Source organism: Colobus angolensis, unplaced genomic scaffold, assembly GCF_000951035.1.
Source record: "Colobus angolensis palliatus isolate OR3802 unplaced genomic scaffold, Cang.pa_1.0 Scaffold15, whole genome shotgun sequence".
NCBI lineage: Eukaryota > Metazoa > Chordata > Mammalia > Primates > Cercopithecidae > Colobus > Colobus angolensis.
Window position 1 is genome coordinate 521,749 of NW_012114599.1, and position 19,685 is coordinate 541,433.

The 19,685-nt window shown below is 39.3% G+C and overlaps 1 protein-coding gene across 1 annotated transcript in view; it reads right to left on the reverse strand.

The window, feature by feature from the left end:
• Nucleotides 1-19,685, reverse strand: part of PPP1R21 (protein phosphatase 1, regulatory subunit 21) — a 69,288-nt gene that overhangs the window by 36,861 nt on the left and 12,742 nt on the right. Inside the window, exons 3-11 of the mRNA XM_011936013.1 lie at nucleotides 18,280-18,426; nucleotides 15,105-15,206; nucleotides 13,450-13,614; nucleotides 13,218-13,276; nucleotides 12,135-12,229; nucleotides 8,513-8,565; nucleotides 7,862-8,011; nucleotides 2,537-2,638; nucleotides 2,358-2,446 (exon numbers count right to left, since the gene is read on the reverse strand). Of these exons, the coding sequence (XP_011791403.1) occupies nucleotides 2,358-2,446; nucleotides 2,537-2,638; nucleotides 7,862-8,011; nucleotides 8,513-8,565; nucleotides 12,135-12,229; nucleotides 13,218-13,276; nucleotides 13,450-13,614; nucleotides 15,105-15,206; nucleotides 18,280-18,426 (962 nt within the window). The remainder of the gene's footprint in view (nucleotides 1-2,357; nucleotides 2,447-2,536; nucleotides 2,639-7,861; nucleotides 8,012-8,512; nucleotides 8,566-12,134; nucleotides 12,230-13,217; nucleotides 13,277-13,449; nucleotides 13,615-15,104; nucleotides 15,207-18,279; nucleotides 18,427-19,685) is intronic.

The window sequence follows — 19,685 nt, forward strand, 5'->3', positions numbered from 1 at the left end:
TTTTAATTTTCTTTTTCGTTTTTTTTTTTTTTTTTTGAGACGGAGTCTCGCTCTGTTGCCAGGCTGGAGTACAGGGGCACAATCTCGGCTCACTGTAACCTCCGCCTCCCAGGTTCAAGCCATTCTCATGCCTCAGCCTCCCGAGCTGCTGGGATTACAGGCGCCCACCACCATGTCCGGCTAATTTTTGTACTTTCAGTTGAGATGGGGTTTCACTGTGTTGGCCAGGTTGGTCTCCCGACCTTGGGTGATCCGCCTGCCTCAGCTTCCCAAAGTGCTGGGATTACAGGTGTGAATCACCGTGCCCGGCCACATTTTTAAATATTGTAAATGTTAAAAATCATTAAAATATTTACAGGAAAAAATTTTCACAGACTAAATTCCTAAAGAAAACGAATTAAACTGGAACTGGTATTATTAACACTTACACTAGCAAGAGAATCTAGAAAATCTTTTCCAGTATATACAGTTTTTCAAAAGCCAAACAGATTTACAATCTAGAGGCTCAAACTTAAAAGTAAATGCTTAACATTCATAAAATGCATTTTACCATTTTTTATTTTAAATAATTACTTGGGAAAACTTAATTATAAGGTTTTTTAAAAATGTAGTATCTTAGCTATTCATTTTAAAATGTGGAGGTAATCAAGCAAAAAAAAAAAAAAAAAGGTTTTTAGACAAAGCCAGAAAAGGCAGCATAGGAATCATAATCATATTCATTTCCTCTCCCTTGCAACTTCTCTTCTACTTTATTTATAGCAGACAGCTTCATTCCATTCTAAGCCCATTTACTGCTAAACAACAGGTCCTCTTGTCAATTACAGTGGTATTTAAATCAATGCCCCCAAAATTGCCGAAAAATATTAGTAACTCATGAAGCAGGGCTGAAAGCATATGGGACAGAACATTCCAAAAGTAGAAATCTTAGCTTAAGAAAGAATTCATTCAGTGTTTTAAAAAATATAATCGTGGAAAAAATGAAGCAAGATAAAATTCATAACTCTTTCAAATAGTAAATACTTGTGCAATGGTTCTTGAACAGATTCTTTTTAAACATAAGCCAAATCAAAGTTACATTCACCTTTAATATTAAACTTCTAGAGTTGATTTTCAAAAATTCTTTATACTGAACTATAACATGTAAGGATCTAAAATAAAACTATTAGTTCATAATGATTAGTTTAAGCCATAATTATCTGATTCCCAGTATTTCCCAATATCCTATCATATGCACAAATCATAGAATTTGGTTACTGAAATACCTTGTAAGGTTAGAATTAGGAGAGAAGATGTCTCTTAATATATATTAATTTTTTTAACAAAATTTTATGTTTGAGATGCTAAGCTTACTATTTTAGTTTTATGAGGCACTGTACCTGGCCAACCTACTTATTTTCTAAATTTTATTTTATTATAAAATATTACTTCTCTTATGTTCCAGTTGTATTGTTCTTTGAAAATTTTTTTTTTTTTTTTTGAGATGGAGTCTCGCTCTGTTGCCTAGGCTGGAGTGCACTCCGGCGATCTTGGCTCACTGCAACCTCCGCCTCCCAGGTTCGAGCAATTCTCCTGCCTCAGCCTCCCAAGTAGCTGGGACTACAGGGATGCACCACAGTGCCCGGCTAATTTTTGTATTTGTAGAAGAGATGGGTTTCCCCAAGTTGGCCAGGCTGGTCTCGAACTCCTGACCTCAGGTGATCCACCCACCTCAGCTTCCCAAAGTGCTGGGATTACAGGCATGAGCTACTGTGCCTGATCTTTTTTGTTTGTTTGTTTTAAAAAAAGGGCTAAATCTTAGAATGGAAAGATTTAAATGAAATAGGTGTCTTGGTAGTTTTAAACCAAAAGTATCAAAACTTACAAGCAATATTATCAAATTTCCAATAATATGTATTATTTTTTCTGCCTTTCTAGAAATACTTAAGGTAGAATATCAAAGGTTACTAAATGACATATCCTATAAGGGCTAGAGTAGACAAGATTTTTAGTTTATAACAAGTCACTAACAACAAAAATAAGAAAATGTGCCATTTCAAAGAAACCTAAAGTTTATAGATCCTAAAGTAGAAGGAAACTATTATTAACGCCCATCTAGATGTTAACTGCAAAAGGATAATAATGGTAACCACAGCAGAGAACAACTGAAAATCCATAACTGACAGACTAAAATTCAACTTTTTTAAATTTAAGTTTATGCTGCTCAACCATGCTTTCCTTTTTCATGGAAGTGCAAATTAACTGTGGAGCAGAAAAGTCAGGCAGATGACAAGAGGCACATTTTACTATTTTATTAACGCCAGCCCAGATCAGGTTACACCCACAATTTCCCAAGTTCCCTGGCCTCTGGGGGTAACTACCTTTTTAACTGATAGGGAAGAATCTTCCTAAGAAAACATAGGTAGGAGGTTAAGTGTTCTGAAAAAGTTTTCAATTTCACAGTTGTCTCCTGGAAAAGAAAAATAATTTCAAGGTTAAAAGTGCTACTGGACAAAAAGGAGCTCCCAGTTCCCAGAAGTAAAACAAGGAAGAAAATTACCAAGACAGTCACAGTATCCTCAGTGATACTTTCAAATAAATGAAGCATTCCTTCCTCAAGAGGGCGGACATAGGACGCATTTTCATGAAGGTACTGTGAGAACTAAACAGGAGGGAAAGTATTGTGAATTAAATCACTGGAAAGTAACAAACATCAACACATTTCTAAATGGACCCACCAAATTATAAACCTAAATTATAAACCTGATAATGGCTCACTGCAGCCTCAAACTCCTGTACTCAAGTTTTGGAAACATTTTTTTTGGAAATCTGGCTTAAAAGCCAAACACAGATGCTCCCCTCTAATAGTCCCAGATGATACCCCCAAGTCCCTATCCCATTCTAAATCGAGGAACTAGAAGAGGGGTGACACAATTAATAACCAGGCATCAGAGGAAATAGGGAGGGAATATTGCATTAGAACCTAGGACGAACAGGTCAGCTTCCCTGAACACCTGCTTCTCCATAGGGGTCCCAGTATAAAAACAAACAAACAAAAAAGACTTGAAAATCAAGACTGTATGACAAAAATGTTTGTGTTATATACCCAATTTTTAAAAAACAAGCCTACTGAGGACAGCTTATTTTAAATGTATACAATATTTGGGGTTAACAAATTCCAAGGATGTAATTATCAAAAAGAGGATATAGAAACCTTTTTTTTTTTTTTTTTTTTTTTATGAGACAGAGTCTCACTCTGTGCCCCAAGCTGGAGTGCAGTGGTGGGATCTTGGCTCACCACAACCTCCACCTCCTGGGTTCTCAAGCAATTCTCCTGCCTCAGCGTCCCAAGTAGCTGGGACTACAGATGCACACCACTACGCCCAGCTAATTTTTGTATTTTTAGTAGAGATGGGGTTTCACCATGTTGGCCAGGCTGGTCTTGAACTTCTGACCTCAGGTGATCCACCCACCTCAGCCTCCCAAAGTGCTGGGATTACAGGTGTGAGCCAACATGCCCAGCTTAAAAACTTTTTATAACTGTCACTGATAACCTTAATATTTATAAGGGACTAATTAAGTATGAAGAGCTTCAGAAAAAAAATCCTATAGGCATTTGGAAAATTTATAGGCAAAAAGATTATTTTCATTTATTAAATATCTCAATTATCTAATATTATATAATAGCTCAAATTTCAATTTCTCAGTATAGAAATATAAGATCTCATTTTGCAGAAATGTGATTCAACTGACCCCATCCACTACAAACTACACAGATACATGGCCCTGGGTAACTTGCTTAATCTCTCTGGGCTTCAATCTTTAGAGCTGTATAACATAATGCACTCTAAGCTTACAAGTCTAAAGGTCTACTTTATGATGCTATGAACAGGTTTAAGCACTCCAGTCGTCTTTTAACAAATGGTTTCTGAATCTCTTTCAATAATATAGACATTAGAAAAATCACATAGGATCTTTTATAGGTCAAAGCACCAAAGGTAAAGTATTGAGAAATATATGAATTATTCAGAGTAATGAAATGTTTCAAACAAATTAAGATTAATATATTTGATTCTCACTATGTGGGTATAACATGGCAACAAGCTAAAATAAAATTCCAATAATGGACAAAGAACCAGTATTGGATGGAATATACTATCCAACACTGGTTAGCATATGTGTGTGTGTGTGTGTGTATACACTATTCAATATATTGATATGGTTTGGCTGTGTCCCCACCCAAATCTCAACTTCAATTGTATCTCCCAGAATTCCTAATGTTGTGGGAGGTATCCAGCGGGAGGTAACTGAATTATGGGGGCCAGTCTTTCCTGGGCTAGTCTCATGATAGTGAGTAAGTCTCACAAGATCTGACATGTTTATCAGGGGTTTCCACTTTTGCTTCTTCTTCATTTTTCTCTTGCCGCCATCATGTAAGAAGTGCCCCTTTTGCTCCCACCATGATTCTGAGGCCTCCCCAGCCATATGGAACTATAAGTCCAATTAAATCTTTTTCTTCCCATTCTCGGATATGTCATTCAAGTCTTTATCTGCAGTGTGAAGATGGACTTTTACATACACACACACACACACACACATATATATACACACACACATTATTTTTTCTTTCTTTAGACAGGGTCTCACTCTGTTGCCCAAGTTGGAATGCAGTGGCACGATCTTGGCTCACTGCAACCTCTGCCTCCTGGGCTCAAGGGATCCTCCCACCTCAGCCCACCAAGTAGCTGGGACTACAGGTACAAGTCACCACACCTGGGTAATTTTTGTATTTTTTTGTAGAGATGGGGTTTCACCACGTTGCCCAGGCTGGTCTTGAACTCCTGAGGTCAAGCGATCCACCCGCCTCAGCCACCCAAAGTACTAGGATTACAGGTGTAATTTTTGTATTTTTTTGTAGAGATGGGGTTTCACCATGTTGCCCAGGCTGGTCTTGAACTCCTGAGGTCAAGCGATCCACCCGCCTCAGCCACCCAAAGTACTAGGATTACAGGTGTGAGCTACTGTGTCTGGTCAGAAAATATTTTTTAATATTACAGGAACTATAAAAGAAAGCATAACTACATTAAACTGTTGCAGTACTGTCTTCCCTATCCAGGTCTTCTGAAAGCTTTCTCCCACAGTGATATTAAAGAACATTTCAAAGGCCCACTGTTTAATTTTTACAAACTTCAATAGATGTGTAGAGTCAGACCAAAACTGATGAAAGCCAAGCACCTACTGATGGCTTCCTATGTGTAAAGCATAACGATGATGATCCTAAGACCAAATCTTTATTGGGTGCTAGTACTACACACCACGCACTGTTTTTAGTGTTTTACATGTATTATCTTATTGAATCCTCAAATACGCTTACCTGTGAGGCAGGTATTCTATCTCCCATTTTAAAGATGAGAAAACTGAAGTGCAGAGAGAGTAAGTGTATTTCCCAAGAGGACATAACTGAGAAAGTGGCAGAAATGGACTGGGAACCCAGGAAGTCTGACTCCTGAGTCCAACTCTTGGGAACCACAGACATAAACACTATTCAAACCCTGAAAATACTGCATGATGCACAAAAGAAGCAGGGAATAAGAATCAGGTTATGTAGGATGAACGGCATGACTCACATTTCAGACTGCCACATCATGAGGCACTTAGAGCACACATGTATAGCAATTTCCCTCAATTTCCACCCTGGGAGAGTCAGCTTCTAAGATGGTCTCAATTGTCCCCACCTCCTGGTATTTTTGGTTTTGTGTACTACCCTCTCACATTGTTTCAAGGTGGTCTGGTCTGTGTGACCAATATGATACTGGAGAAGTGATGATGTGTGACTACCCAGGCTATGTCATAAAAGGCACTGTGGCTTCCACCTTGCTCTTAGATCGCTCGCTATGAGAAATGCTAGCTGCCATTTATGAGGACACTCAAAGAGCCAGGCAATAAGAAACTGAGGTTCCCAGCCAACAACTAGCACTAACTCACCAGGCATGTGAGTGGGCCACCAGGGATGCAAACACCCCAGCTCTGGTGACATCCTGACTGAAACCTCATGAGAGATCATAAGCCAGCTAACTAGCTCCTCCATTCTTGACCCACAGCCACTGTGAGATAGTAAATGTTGGTTGTTTTAAACTACTAAGTTTTGGGGTAATTTATTACATAGCAATACATAGCTAATATACTCACAACATTTATTTTATCCTTTTCAGTTAAATGAAATTTTGTAAGCTACCTTCAATTGTTTTTTAGAATTAGCAGGGGAGAAAAAAGGGAAAGAAAGAAGCAAATTCTAATGGCTCAAAAAAAGCACACAGACTGAAGGAAGTGACATTTTTAAACCCTGTCTGAACTTCACAAACCCTGAAAATGCCCCCCAAGCTCAACTGGATAAGCAGTTTGTCTCCTACTCCATAACTTAGCAGGAAGGAAAAAGGTCAACTATACCACACAGGTTGTTTTACTCCTAAACATGCCCAATGATGAAAGTTACACTAAATCAGGGAGAGAAATGCGAGCAAATTAATTTTCCCAACAATAAAATGGCACTTTTATGTCACCCCCTGATCAAAAAGCTATAGAGGCCTCAATCCTACAAACAAAGTAAAGGTCTATGTCTTGGCCTGCCCTTAGAGGCCTTTTAGAATCTGGAGCCATTTTTTCTCTTTCAACCTTACTTCCCATTCCTCCCTTTCTGAGGACTTCACATTCCAGTCAAGATAGTTTGCTCATTATTCCCTCCCCATGCCTCACCCTGTTCCCAACACCCACACTCCCTATGCTTTCCTACTCATGATTTTGTTCATATCATTCTCTTCTGGGGGAAAAAGTGTATCCCACTTCTCCTCTCCTATTCAAACCTTGCTAATTTTTCAAGACCCATTCAAATCCCCAAAGAATCTTTCCCAGACATAACCGCCTACAGCGATTCCCTGGTGATCTCATACCACTTACTGGCCATAACACTCACTCGCTCACACTGAGGTCTTTTAAAAACTTCCCTAAGGCCAGGCACAGTGGCTTACACCTGTAATCCCAGCACTTGGGGAGGCTGAGGCAGGCGGATCACTTTAGGTCAGGAGTTTGAGACCAGCCTGGCCAACCTGGCAAAACCCTGGCTCTACTAAAAATAGGGAAAAAAAAGAAAAAAAAAATTAGCCAGTGTGGTGGTACACGCCTGTAGTCCCAGCTAGTTGGGAGGCTGAAGAGGGAGGATCACTTGAGTCCAGGAGGCGGAGGCTGCAGTGAACCAAGATCACACTGCTGCACCCCAGCCTGGGTGACAGAGCAAGATTCTGCCTCAAGTAAAAAAAAAAAAGAAAGGAAAAAAAACCTCCCTGATATGGTTTGTCTCTACGTCCCCACCCAAGTCTCATCTTCTAGCTCCCATAGTTCCCACATGTTACGGGAGGGACCCAGTGGGAGACGACTGAATCATGGCAGTGGGTCTTTCCTGCACTGTTCTCACAATAGAGAATGGGTCTCATGAAATCTGATGGTTTTAAAAATGGGAGTTTCCCTGCACAAGCTCTCTTTTTGCCTGCCGCCATCCACGAAAGATGTGACTTGCTCCTCCTCGCCTTGATTGCGAGGCCTCCCCAGCCACGCAGAACTGTTAAGTCTAATAAACCTTTCTTTTGTAAATTGCTCAGTCTCTGGTATGTCTTTATCAGCAGTGTGAAAACAGACTAATACACTTCCGTAGTATTTAATTTCTTAAGAATCTCCATTTTTGCCATATTTTATTTTGAGAGTAAAAACTATGACTTTGGGTTTTTTTCATGTCCTTTGCAGTTCTTGGATGGTGCACAGAAGAGGTCCGAAAACAAATAATATCTACCTATTTTTTTCAGGGCAAACAAAATGTATTCTGAATTAAATTTACCTTCTGATTCAACGGAGATATAGTGTCGATGGCAGAATCAACAGGAAAAATCTGAATCCTCTGTTCTGTGTAGGTATGAAAGTTTAGAAGAGCCGTCACAAGATCCTGAACAAAAGCCAGGGCCTGCCCAGCAATATCTCGCATCTTCAGCTTTAAAATGAAAACTACACAGTTAAGGTCAACTCTCAAATTATTATCCTAAAAGAACTTTATTGAGTCTGTTCTGGAGAAAACATTTGAATCCTAGTGTGATTATTCCTTAATTTAAATTCATCTGCTCCCACTTGAATTTTAATATTCCTATCTAAGTAAATTAGAAAGCCACCAGTATAGCAAATACACCTCCTGCACTTAACCCAGAACACTTAAGTATAATATAGGCCTACCAACATACAAAAGAGTATGGCTCAAACCATTAATGCATCTCATAACTTATTTCTAATGTTATCAGACAAGACACCAAAAATCTGTGTTACTTATGAATGTAATAAAAAGCAAGCTACATTTGAATAAATGTATGAGAAACACGTAACGCAACAGTTAAACGCAATGACAGAATGCACTAAACAGAGTTCCAAACAACTAATTCTTGTTTCTGGAAAGTTTGATGTATACATAACTGAGAATAAAAACATGTACTTCATTCTTTACCTGGTGTCTCCTATTGTGGAGCGGAACGTTCAGAGCGTTATACTGACTGTATTCTACAAAAGAAAAATAATGTACATTAAGTCTCTCATTTCACATATACCAGCTTAAATGCAATATAATGAATGCTCTGAAGCAAAATCAGCTTTGCATAAGAATTTAAAATAATGAACAATACAGAATAACAGAATTTACACAGAATCAGTGGTTTCTCAGATAAAGTAATACTTTCCATCTTTTTTTAACTTCAGGCTTAAAAAAACCCAAACAAATCCGGTGTTTCCATTTCTAAGAAATCATGTCAAACACTGCTTTCGGGCTTATCAAGACTACTTAGAACGGCTCATGATGTTCTTGCTGTTTTCAGTCATTCTCCCTTCTAAAATAACCCTCCACAAAGCCACCACAGTAATCAGCAAAAAATACCACTGTTTTCCTGACACGACACTACCGGAAAAATCTATCACTGTCTGCCACTGTGGATCCCAATGACTCAATCCTAACTTTCCTGGATGGCATCACTATCTTTCTCAGTCTTCCTCTCTATCCTGGTCTGTCGCTAACCTCTGGCAGCTTCCTCACACCTATCCATACCTCCTCAACCTCCTCCTTAATGAGCTGCATCTTTCCTCATCTCTACTCATCCCTTCAGCCACTCAAACCTGCCCTTCTCTGCCCAGGTTCTCAGTCAGAATGACCCCAGTCCCAAAATACAATTTGGAATGCTCCTGTGGCATACTCACCCAGTTCCCTCTTATGTCTTCATTGCTACTCACTGGGCTATGCATTACCAGCTTGGTCTCCTGTCCACCTACACCTCAGGATACTTCTATCAGCCATCTTTCAGCCTTGCTTGTTTTGCTTCCCAGCCTGGTCCATTATTTCAACAACGCTTTTGCTAACACAAATCCCAAGTAAGGTCCACTACATTTACTCTGCCTAACTCCAGGGGGCTTCAACTCTACTCAGTAATCCACAATTTCATTGCCTTGTGCCTATTTTATTTCCCATGACATCTATCCCAAACCTTTTCTATTTTAAGCTCCTAATATCATTCCTCCTCTACTCCCTGCTACCCAATGGATAGGATGGCCTCTCCCTACTCTACCAAGAAAATCACAGCCAAAGCAAAAGAGTTCTTACACTCCCCACCCTCCACTTTGGTCTACTGCTTGCGTATCCTTTCCTCAGCTAACCGTCCTCCTGGGCCCTTCTGCTTCTGATCCCCTCAGGACCTTAGGACATAATCACTCCCTGCTTCTATCTTCAGTATCTCTTCACTACAAATAAAGCATTTGCTGCAGCTCATTTAACTCTGTCTCCACAGTGAGTCTCTTCCATTACTAATCACACTTAAATCTCTGCCCTGACTCCTGTCCCCAGCACACGCAGCCTTTTCTTTCACTTTGCCCATCTGTCAGGCTCTCATGCTTCTCCATTTTCTTCATTTCCACTGCTCAAAAAATAGCATTGCTCTGCCTGTTTCCTCAGCACCCATTCACCTCAACTCCCTGTCCTGGCAATCTAGTGCCAACCTACACCCTGCATAGAAGCACTCCTCGCAAAGTATACTAGTCCCCTTGAGGCCACAAAACCCAGTCACCAAACCCAGTCGCCTTGCTGCATCACCCTCCGACCTCTCTACAGCAATGTGCAGAATGACCTGCACCATCAGGCTGAAACTGCTACAACTCCCTTCTCCAGCTTCTACCTCACCCCATTTCCACAGCTCCTCTCCGCCTCCTGATCACTGGGATGGAGAACTCACCAAGGACCCTGCATAAGCCTGACTGCACTGTGCGCCCACCACTCCCAACATGAGGGCTCCTCCAGCCCAATAGTGTTGACATCAGTTTCTCTCCTGAAGTCTAGTCTTTCATTTAGAAAGGCATACATCAACAGTTACATAGATACATATGAACCCATCTGTCAGAACATTAAACAACAACAAAGTTAACCTCGTTGTCTCTCCCACAAACCTGCTCCTACCTCTTTTCTTTCGGTCAGCTGCATCACCATCTTCCCCATCACTGCCTCCTTCTCCCTTGTCTCCCTGAAAGGACCAATCTGTTCCCTCTCTTTCCACAAGATCTTCCACGTCTCCCTAACAACCCAGGCTAAGTCTCCATAATAGCACACCAGAACTATCATCACAATAGTCTTTGACTCCCTTGTCCCACTCCAAGGCAATCTACACTCTGTTGCCAGATTAGCCTTGTGAGTACACATATAGCAACATGATGTTCCCTGGCTCAAAAACTTCTCCAGCAACCCCATGGCCTTATGAATTAAGTTCCCCGTCTTTAGCCCAGAACACTAGGGTCCAGTCCCACCCTACCTTTCAGAACTTAACATGTCCTTGCCCTGCACATACCACCCACCCTAAGCCTCCTGTCATACTGGATTACTGCTCCTGAGGGCATGATGACACCTTTTGTCCTATATACCATACTTCAAAGTAATTCCTTAGATTTTACCCTTATCTCTGCCCAATAAAACCTGCTCACACATCCAGGCCCAGCTCAAAGCACCCTTTTTCTGGGAAGGCTTCCCCACACCACACCACCAGCTACCGACTTGTCTAGGCACTCGGCAAATGATCTTTAAATATTTCAGGACTAAAAGTAATAATCCACATGTGACATGAAGGGGACCTAAAACAGGGTGACAACTAGTATTACAAAAGCAAGGATAAATCCATGATTCAGAAGGAAATTATTAGAACCTAATGATTGAGACAAGGCTTAAAGGGAAAATGTAATGCCACAATTTCAAATCCAGTGAATCCAGTAGTATTTACATTAATGTAGAAGCTAGAAACAGGTGTTATTTTCAAGGGGGAGTTTAAATTTTTGATATAATGATGACATGGGCTGATTTTAATCTTAAATCGAATTGCTATTTTTCTTTTTTTTTTTTTTCCTCTTTTTTTAGGTCTTCCCTAAACAAATTTAGGGGAAATAAAATATTAATTTCAATCATGTGATTACAGAAAAAGGAAATGTGCATCAATTTGAATGTAAGTTTCAAAATCCAAACAAGCAAATTTTTTCTTTGCTTTTGAGGTTTTGACTTCCTACCTAAAGGTTGCAAATTTGGCACCTATTATACAAGTAAAGTAGTATTTTTTAACTTCCTTTTTGCTGTTCTTGGGAATGTAAATTACCAAACCATTCCCAGGGTGCACAGGAAGCAAGGCTTAACCAAGTCAGCTTCCTAGCTATCGCTGGGAATTGACCAAGGGGTAAGACATGACTTTGAGAAGATTTAACTCCCACCACCAAGCCTCATTTCCCCTACCCCAATCAACAATTTTTCTTGTACAAATATTCAACTATTTTATGTACAGGTTTTTTTTTTACCTTGGGAAATGCTAAATACATGCAATCAAAAAATGTGGATTTGGGCTTCTTCCAAGCAGACTGGCTTTGGAGTAGTTACATGACAATTTAAAATCATCTTGTTAAATATTATTGCCACGGCTGATCAAATGAACAAAAAGAAAGCAATCCACTGTTGGGCCAATTACATTTTTTGCCCAAAAGATCAGAAATTACTTTAATTAGTTGGCTACCACAGAGAGATTCAAAGTTACAAATAATGGAAAACTATACATAACACCTACTTGTATCGTTAAAAGGTACTTTTTCATTGATGATTGATAAGGATTCCTCTAATCTACCTGACAAATCTTCATGAAGATTCTTTAACTGTAATTGACTGCAAGAAAAAAATACAAAACCACATTATCACCAATCATTGAGTGAATCCTCATTTATTTGTTACCTCAACAGCTGGTAGTAGACTTCCAGAGAACTGCACCTGACATTTGGGATACTCTTGGCAGAGAGTTGTTAAAAGATGAAGATAACAAAAATGCTAACCTGGCTTCTCAAGTCCCAGGGACTTCTGGAGAATGATGTGGAAGTCTGGAGAAATTTATCATGGTCCCAGTGTCTTAGCCAACCTTACACTTATTTCCCCAAGCTCAAAGTAATCTTAGAGCCACTTCAAAGTCACAAATGTTCTCATTACAACACGTAAGTATTCACCCTAGTATCACTGTAGACTCTTTTTTTAAGTACATATTATATTAGCCTTCTTTTCCCCTTGAACTCAAAAGCTGATAATTTCTGGGTTTGGTTCAATTACGCACACAGGTACACATCTAAATCATGCATGTAATTCTAACAATGCAACAAAATTGATATGAGAAATTCACTTAGTTGATCCTATTAAAAACTAAAATATTATTATCAAATAAATGTTGGAGTATACCTTTACCATGCATTACTAATATTTTGATTTTAAGATTTATATATCTCCAAATTAGATCATGTAACCTCTATTTTATTCAAAATGTACCATTAAAAGATTGATATGGTGATTATCAGTTTTCCTTCCTGGGACTATCAGAGGCCCCTTCTGTTTAGAACAGTTTCAAACAGAAAGTCTCCAGTCTTCAGTACAGGAGCTCCAGAACACTATCTGCCACAGCCCCAAACCCTTGCAGGCTGAGGACTAATACACAGGCCACCCTATCAAGAACGCCTAGGGCCCCGGAGATCCCAGAATTGAAAAGGACCCTAGAGATGACTCCCATTTTCTCCTTTTAAATGTAAGACAGGACAGAGGAGCTGCTACAACCAAAACTCATGTCTTCTGAGTCTTGCTTCAGAACCCTCTTGGAATTCAAGTTTCCACATACCATTCTTCCGTTCGAAGTCGACATTCCTTGGCTTCCTTTTCTAGAGTCTGAGATTTTACCTGAATTTCAGAAGAAAAAGAAAAGTAGATGGCTCAGGCTACAGATAGGAGCACACTTAGTAAGACCTTGCAGGCAATAGTCTCACCAGAAATGACTAACTCTAAGTGCATAGACAATTTATTAATATAAAAGTCGTAATTATTTTTTAGTGTGCTCTCACAATGGGGCTTACTTCTAGTTTAGCCTTGTCATTCTGCAGCTTCTCAATGGTTTCCATGTACTTCCGGGTAAGACCGTCAACCACAGCTTGGTGCTGGGCTGCTTCTGTCTCCAGAGTGGCCAGCCGACTCCTCAGCTCTGCTTCCACATGCTTGTGCTGCTCATCAGCTTCAAAAAACTAAAAAGAGAAGACCATTTTCTCTTCTTACAATATCCTAATATACATAAATGAGAAAAATAACAGCAGTGACTATTCACTGAGCAACTTCCATATGGTTCCATACACTGACTATGTTAAACCCACACAGGCATTATCTCATTAAATCCTCACAGTATATCAGAAGTAGCTACTGTTATTCCTCTTTATAGATATGGAAACTCAAGCTTAAACGAGTTACATAACTAGTCTAATGTCTCACAGCTAAAATATAGTAGAACTTAGATGTGAACACAGGAAACCTACTCTAAAGCCTGCACCTCCTACCTCTTAGTCTCATGAACTTCTATTTTAAACAATGTCTGGCATACATAGAATTCAATTGATCGGAGTATAACTTTTCTACTAAGCTAACTTTCACATAAAATAATCAAAATTAAAACAGGTGTTATTCCTAGAACAGGTAAAGCTCTTTCCTGTAATTAGAGTCCAATACTAATAAAGAATTATGAATACTTAAGATGTAAAATACACTGAGGTCAAAAACTTGATTAACGTTTTCAAAGACTGAAAAGTGTGTTTCCTACCATTTGACAAAAAAAAAAAAAAAAAAAATCAGGAGGTTATAGTTGGATACACTACACTACAAATCTTTTTTTTTTGACATGGAGCCTCACCCTGTTGCCCAGGCTGGAGTGCTGTGGCTCAATCTCGGCTCACTGCAAGCTCTGCCTCCTGGGTTCACGCCATTTTCCTGCCTCAGCCTCCCAAGTAGCTGGGACTACAGGCACCTGCCACCACACCCGGCTAATTTTTTGTATTTTTAGCAGATACGGGGTTTCACCATGTTAGCCAGGATGGTCTTGATCTCCTGACCTCATGATCCCCCCGCCTTGGCCTCCCAAAGTGCTGGGATTACAGGCGTAAGTCACTGCGCCCGGCCCACTATGAATCTTAGAACATGCTCAATGGTTTGGGGGCAGGCACTAACTTTTCAACACTCCATAAATATCTGAGCGCCTGACATAAGTAAGACACTGTCCTGGGACTGGACATAGAGAACACACACGGTTCATACCCTCAGAGACCTTACAGTTTAACAGGAGTAGGGATAAAAACCAACTAAACACTGGTAAATTAAAGACCTAAACATCAGTTAAAAAAAAAGGGGGGGGGGGTGGGGATGGAAAATTATTGGTAAGTTCCCATTTAAATGATACATGTAATTACTTCCTATATAAAATGAATAATGCTCAGTATACTTTCGCAGTTAAATTATAAAGCCATTCTGCTGTCTTCTGAACAAATGAATATACTTCAAAGCACACATCCACATTAAGATTGTGTGATATTTAAGAAATGAATAAGTGACACTGACATATATACTTGAAGACTACAGAAGGCATTAAAACACCCACGCAGACATGAAACACTCCAGCTGCATTCGCTTTTCCACATTAGCAGATCACAGACCTATTTTTTAATTCACATGGAAAAACAGACTTTCTCACTTGTATATGCAACCGTTCATTCTCTTCGATCTTCTTCTGCAGATCTTCATCAAAGACAGTCTTCTGTTCTTGACTCAACTGAGAAGAAGATTCTCCACTTTTCTGATGGAAAGAAAAAGTTATGTCCACATAACTTTCATCCTTTAGAGAAACATTCTAAGGTACACAGATTCTCTATCACCTTAGAAGCTTGTCTCTTCTACGTGTTCACCATTCTCAAACAATCCTGCAAAAGGTATACAGTTCATCATTTAACTTTTCCTATGTGACACAAGTTGCAACTGCAAATATTGTAATGAGGAGGAAAGTTTTAAAAAGAGAGAGAAAAGAACAGATAAGGCTTACTATTCTTTGCAAATGAATTCATGAGTAGTTCTGTTGGAAAACGGAGCAGACCTAGAAAGCTCCAGCAATATAAAATAAGCTCATAAATATAATTTCAATTTGATCTTTTGGTTTGGGAAATCAGAATTACAGCAATTTCATGAGTCGGAGTTGTTAAACTCCATAAGAAATTGTAATAAATTTTGTAACAGCATCCACAAAGGTAAGTTTATATAAAAGTTCATATAAATTTCTAAGTTAAAAAAATATATAAAATAAAGCTATTATAAATGAATAGGAAAATTCTCAAAGATTATTTAAAAATCCCTTTCTTTTAATTTTTTACTAATATGAACTCATTCTACATAGAAGAATAGCACTATTTAAAAGATCTAATAATAAGCATTTGTTTTCATGTAATACATAGAACTGAGACTATTCAAGGAACAGCCTAACAATGAAACTGTGTTCAGACATCAGTCACCACCCTTTCTCTGCTTTTTTTGTAGTCTCACTTCTCACTTAAAATGAAGTCACCTACTAATCTAATTTGAATCAGTGATTTAAAAGCCCTTTGAAAATGGAGCAGCCATATAAAAAGAAATTAAATATCCATCATGTTTGAAAAACAAGAAGTGCATAAGGAACACTGCAGAATGACATATTCGGGGTCCTCAGTGCTTCCAAATTTGATGAGCTTTAATTAAAATTAATTCTCAAGTATTACACCCAAACCTCTGCTCAACAGTCCTAGGCAGGGATATTAAGAATCTGAAGAACATGTTTGAAGTACAAATGACTATTGTCTCCCCAAGGGTCTTTCAGAATTTCCAGGGCATGTACATCTTTTTTTTTTTTCTTGAGATGGAGTCTCGCTCTGTCGCCCAGGCTGGAGTGCAATGGTATGATCTTGGCTCACTGCAACCTCTGCCTCCTGGATTCAAGCAATTCTCCCACCTCAGTCTCCTGAGTAGCTGGGATTATAGCTGTGCACCACCATGCCGGGCTAATTTTTTGTATTTTCAGTAGAGACAGCGTTTCACCATGCTGGCCAGGCTGGTCTCGAACTTCTGACCTCATGATCCGCCCACCTCAGCTTCCCAAAGTGCTGGGATTACAGCCGTGAGCCACCGTGCCCGGCCTGGCACGTATATCTTGAAAAAGTTTCCCGAGTGATTCTAATACATACATGTTATACCCTCTCTGTTGCCTCCTTTATTTGAACTCTAACACTCTAGCGAATTATTCGATGTAGCAAAATGCATATAGGAAAACTATTAACATATAACTATGGCAACTGCTCATTACATGGGAAATATGGCTCTAGGTACTTTTACATGATCCCATAGAATCCTCACAACAAACCTGAAAGGTTCATTGTCACTTTGCTGATGGAGAAACTAAGATTACAAGGTTAAAAATTGTGCCGAAAATCATAGATTTATTAAAAGCAACCGAAGAATTCAAGCCTGGGCTTAAATCTGAAGCCTGTGCTCTTCTGGCCATACTGCGCTCCTTCAGAGTCACTGTGTACCTTCTCCTTCCCTTCTACCCATTCTACTGTTACTGCCTCAATACATACATTTGTGGAGTGTTAGTCTATACACATACAAGACTTAAAGACTCAATCACTACCTCTACACTTAAAAAAAAAAAAGCAGCAACCTCTTAATCACAGTGTTCGAAAGTACCAGATTATCCACCTTAGAGCAATAACAATCTTGCCTCACCATATAAAACCATAAGGGAAAAAAACCCATCTCTAAATCTCAAGACGAGAACACCAAACTGGCCTCATAAGAATAAATGCTAAGAAATTACATCTGCAGTAAACTTACAAACCTAAGGTATGAGTGTTTCAACTGCTACTTTCATAAGAGTAGTAGCACTGACAATCTCCCTCATTTTATTTGCTCAACCTTGGATTAATGGCAACCTGGTAAAACCAAAAGATGTCAACAATTTTAGCAATGTAAGATATTCCATTGTCTCTTCTCGGTCACTAACCAACTATGTATATTTGCTCCTAATAAATTATTTAAAATTGACTATCATATAAAAATGTTTCTAACATTTAATATATATTAATAATAAATGTCTGCTTTCTTGACCTAATATCCAGGTGTAATAATGGAACATTAAAAATTCAGGGCTAGGGCCTGGCACGGTGGCTCATGCCTGTAATCCCAGTACTTTGGGAGGCCAAGGCGGGCAGATCACCTGAGGTCGGGAGTTCGAGACCAGACTGACCAACATGGAGAAACTCCGTCTCTACTAAAAATACAAAATTAGCTGGGAGTGGCATATGCCTGTAATCCCAGCTACTTGGGAGATTGAGGCAGGAGAATCACTTGAACCCAGGAGGTGGAGACTGTGGTGAGCTAAGATCGTGCCATCGCACTCCAGCCTGGGCAACAAGAGTGAAACTCTGTCTCAAAAAAAAAAAAAATTCAGGGTCAGGCATGATGACTCACGCCTGTAATCCTAGCACTTTGGGAGGCCAAGGCAGGTGGATCGCTTAAGTCCAGAAGTTCAAGGCCAGCCTGGGCAACATAGTGAGACCCCATCTTTATTAAAAAATACAAAAATTAGCCGGTCATGGTTGTGCACGCCTATAGTACCAGCCACTCTGGGAGCGGAGATGGGAGGATCACTGAGCCTGGGAGCAGAGGTTGCAGTGAGCCAAGATCATACCACAGCACTCCAGCCTGGGTGGTAGAGCAAGACCCTGTCTCAAACAAACAAACAAACAAATAATTCGGCAGTGGGGTCTTCTGTTAAAACCAGGATGCCCTGTAGGTGTCAGTTACTAATGACAAGGTCACACTAACTTGCCTGTATTTGAACCTACCTTGTTTTTCTTGCCTCGTGGTTCACTTAGAGCTAGTTCATCTTGAAGTAGTTCTACTCTCTTGGCAAGCTGCAGATTTCGAAATGTCAAACTGTCCATTTCCTGTTGTAGTTTTCTCAATGACTGATCTTTCATTTTCAGTTGCTCCTATATCAAAGTGAAAACAGATTGGTCCTCACAGTTTAGCTGTAAGGTTTAGAAATTTTATTAAAGATTATTTTTGTTTCACCAAAATATAATCAAAACCTCTTGCTTTAGGAAATTCAGGTTGTATATGCATCATTTCAGTTGTTAACTTTTTAGCACTTTGTGAAAAGATAATCTTTTGGCTAAACCAAGTGAACATAAAAATAAGAGCAACTATACTAAAGTAACAGATCATGATCAACTAAACATCCTGTGACAGTGAACAGACACAAAGATTGAGGCTACAAGTTTATAAACTTAGACATTACTTAATTATTATTATTATTATTTTTGAGACAGAGTCTCACTCTATTGCCCAGACTAGAGTGCAGTGGCACAATCTCGGCTCACTGCAACCTCTGCCACCCGAGTTTAAGTGATTCTCCTGCCTCAGCCTCCCAAGTGGCTGGGACTTCAGGCGCACACCACCACACCTGGCTAATTTTTTTCTATTTTTAGTAGAGACAAGGTTTCGCCATGTTGGCCAGGCTGGTCTCAAATTCCTGACCTCAGGTGATCCACCTGCCTCAGCCTCCCAAAGTGTTGGGTTTCCAGGCACAAGCCACCGTGCCTGGCCGAACTTGGGTATTTAAAAAGAACCTCTGATTTACTGATGATTCCCTTCAGTGAACAAGAATGGGAAGAAATATATCTGTATTCCAGTTTTTCTGTAAATCCTCCCTGAATTTAAATTAGTCAAAATAAAGTCTTTGCAACACACTTAATTTTTCTTCAACTATTCTGACATATCAAAGATAAAAATCAGTATCATACCAAAAATATTTTCAGATGTTGTCCTACAATAATTCACTTTAAAGCTAAATGACAATAGAAACAAAATCTAAAATATTCTGCTAACCTTTCTGACATACCCTCTGCTGACCACTTTGTTCTGTTTATGCCATAATGGGGTAAGAAAACGGGAAACTAATGAGAAATATTTACTTTCACTCTATTTTTAAAAGAATTATTCTAACTATATTTTACTTACGATGTTCTGACAACTTTTTATTCACTGATTATCAAACACAGATGGCCATATAATACTGTATATTTAAAGAAGTGGGCTGGCACGGTGGCTTATGCCTGTAATCGCAGCACTTTGGGAGGCCAAGACAGGAGGACTGCTTAAGCCCAGAAGTTGGAGACCAGCCTGAGCAACATAGTGAGACCTCATCTCTATTTAAAAAAATAGAAAATAAAAAAATAAAGAACTGTAT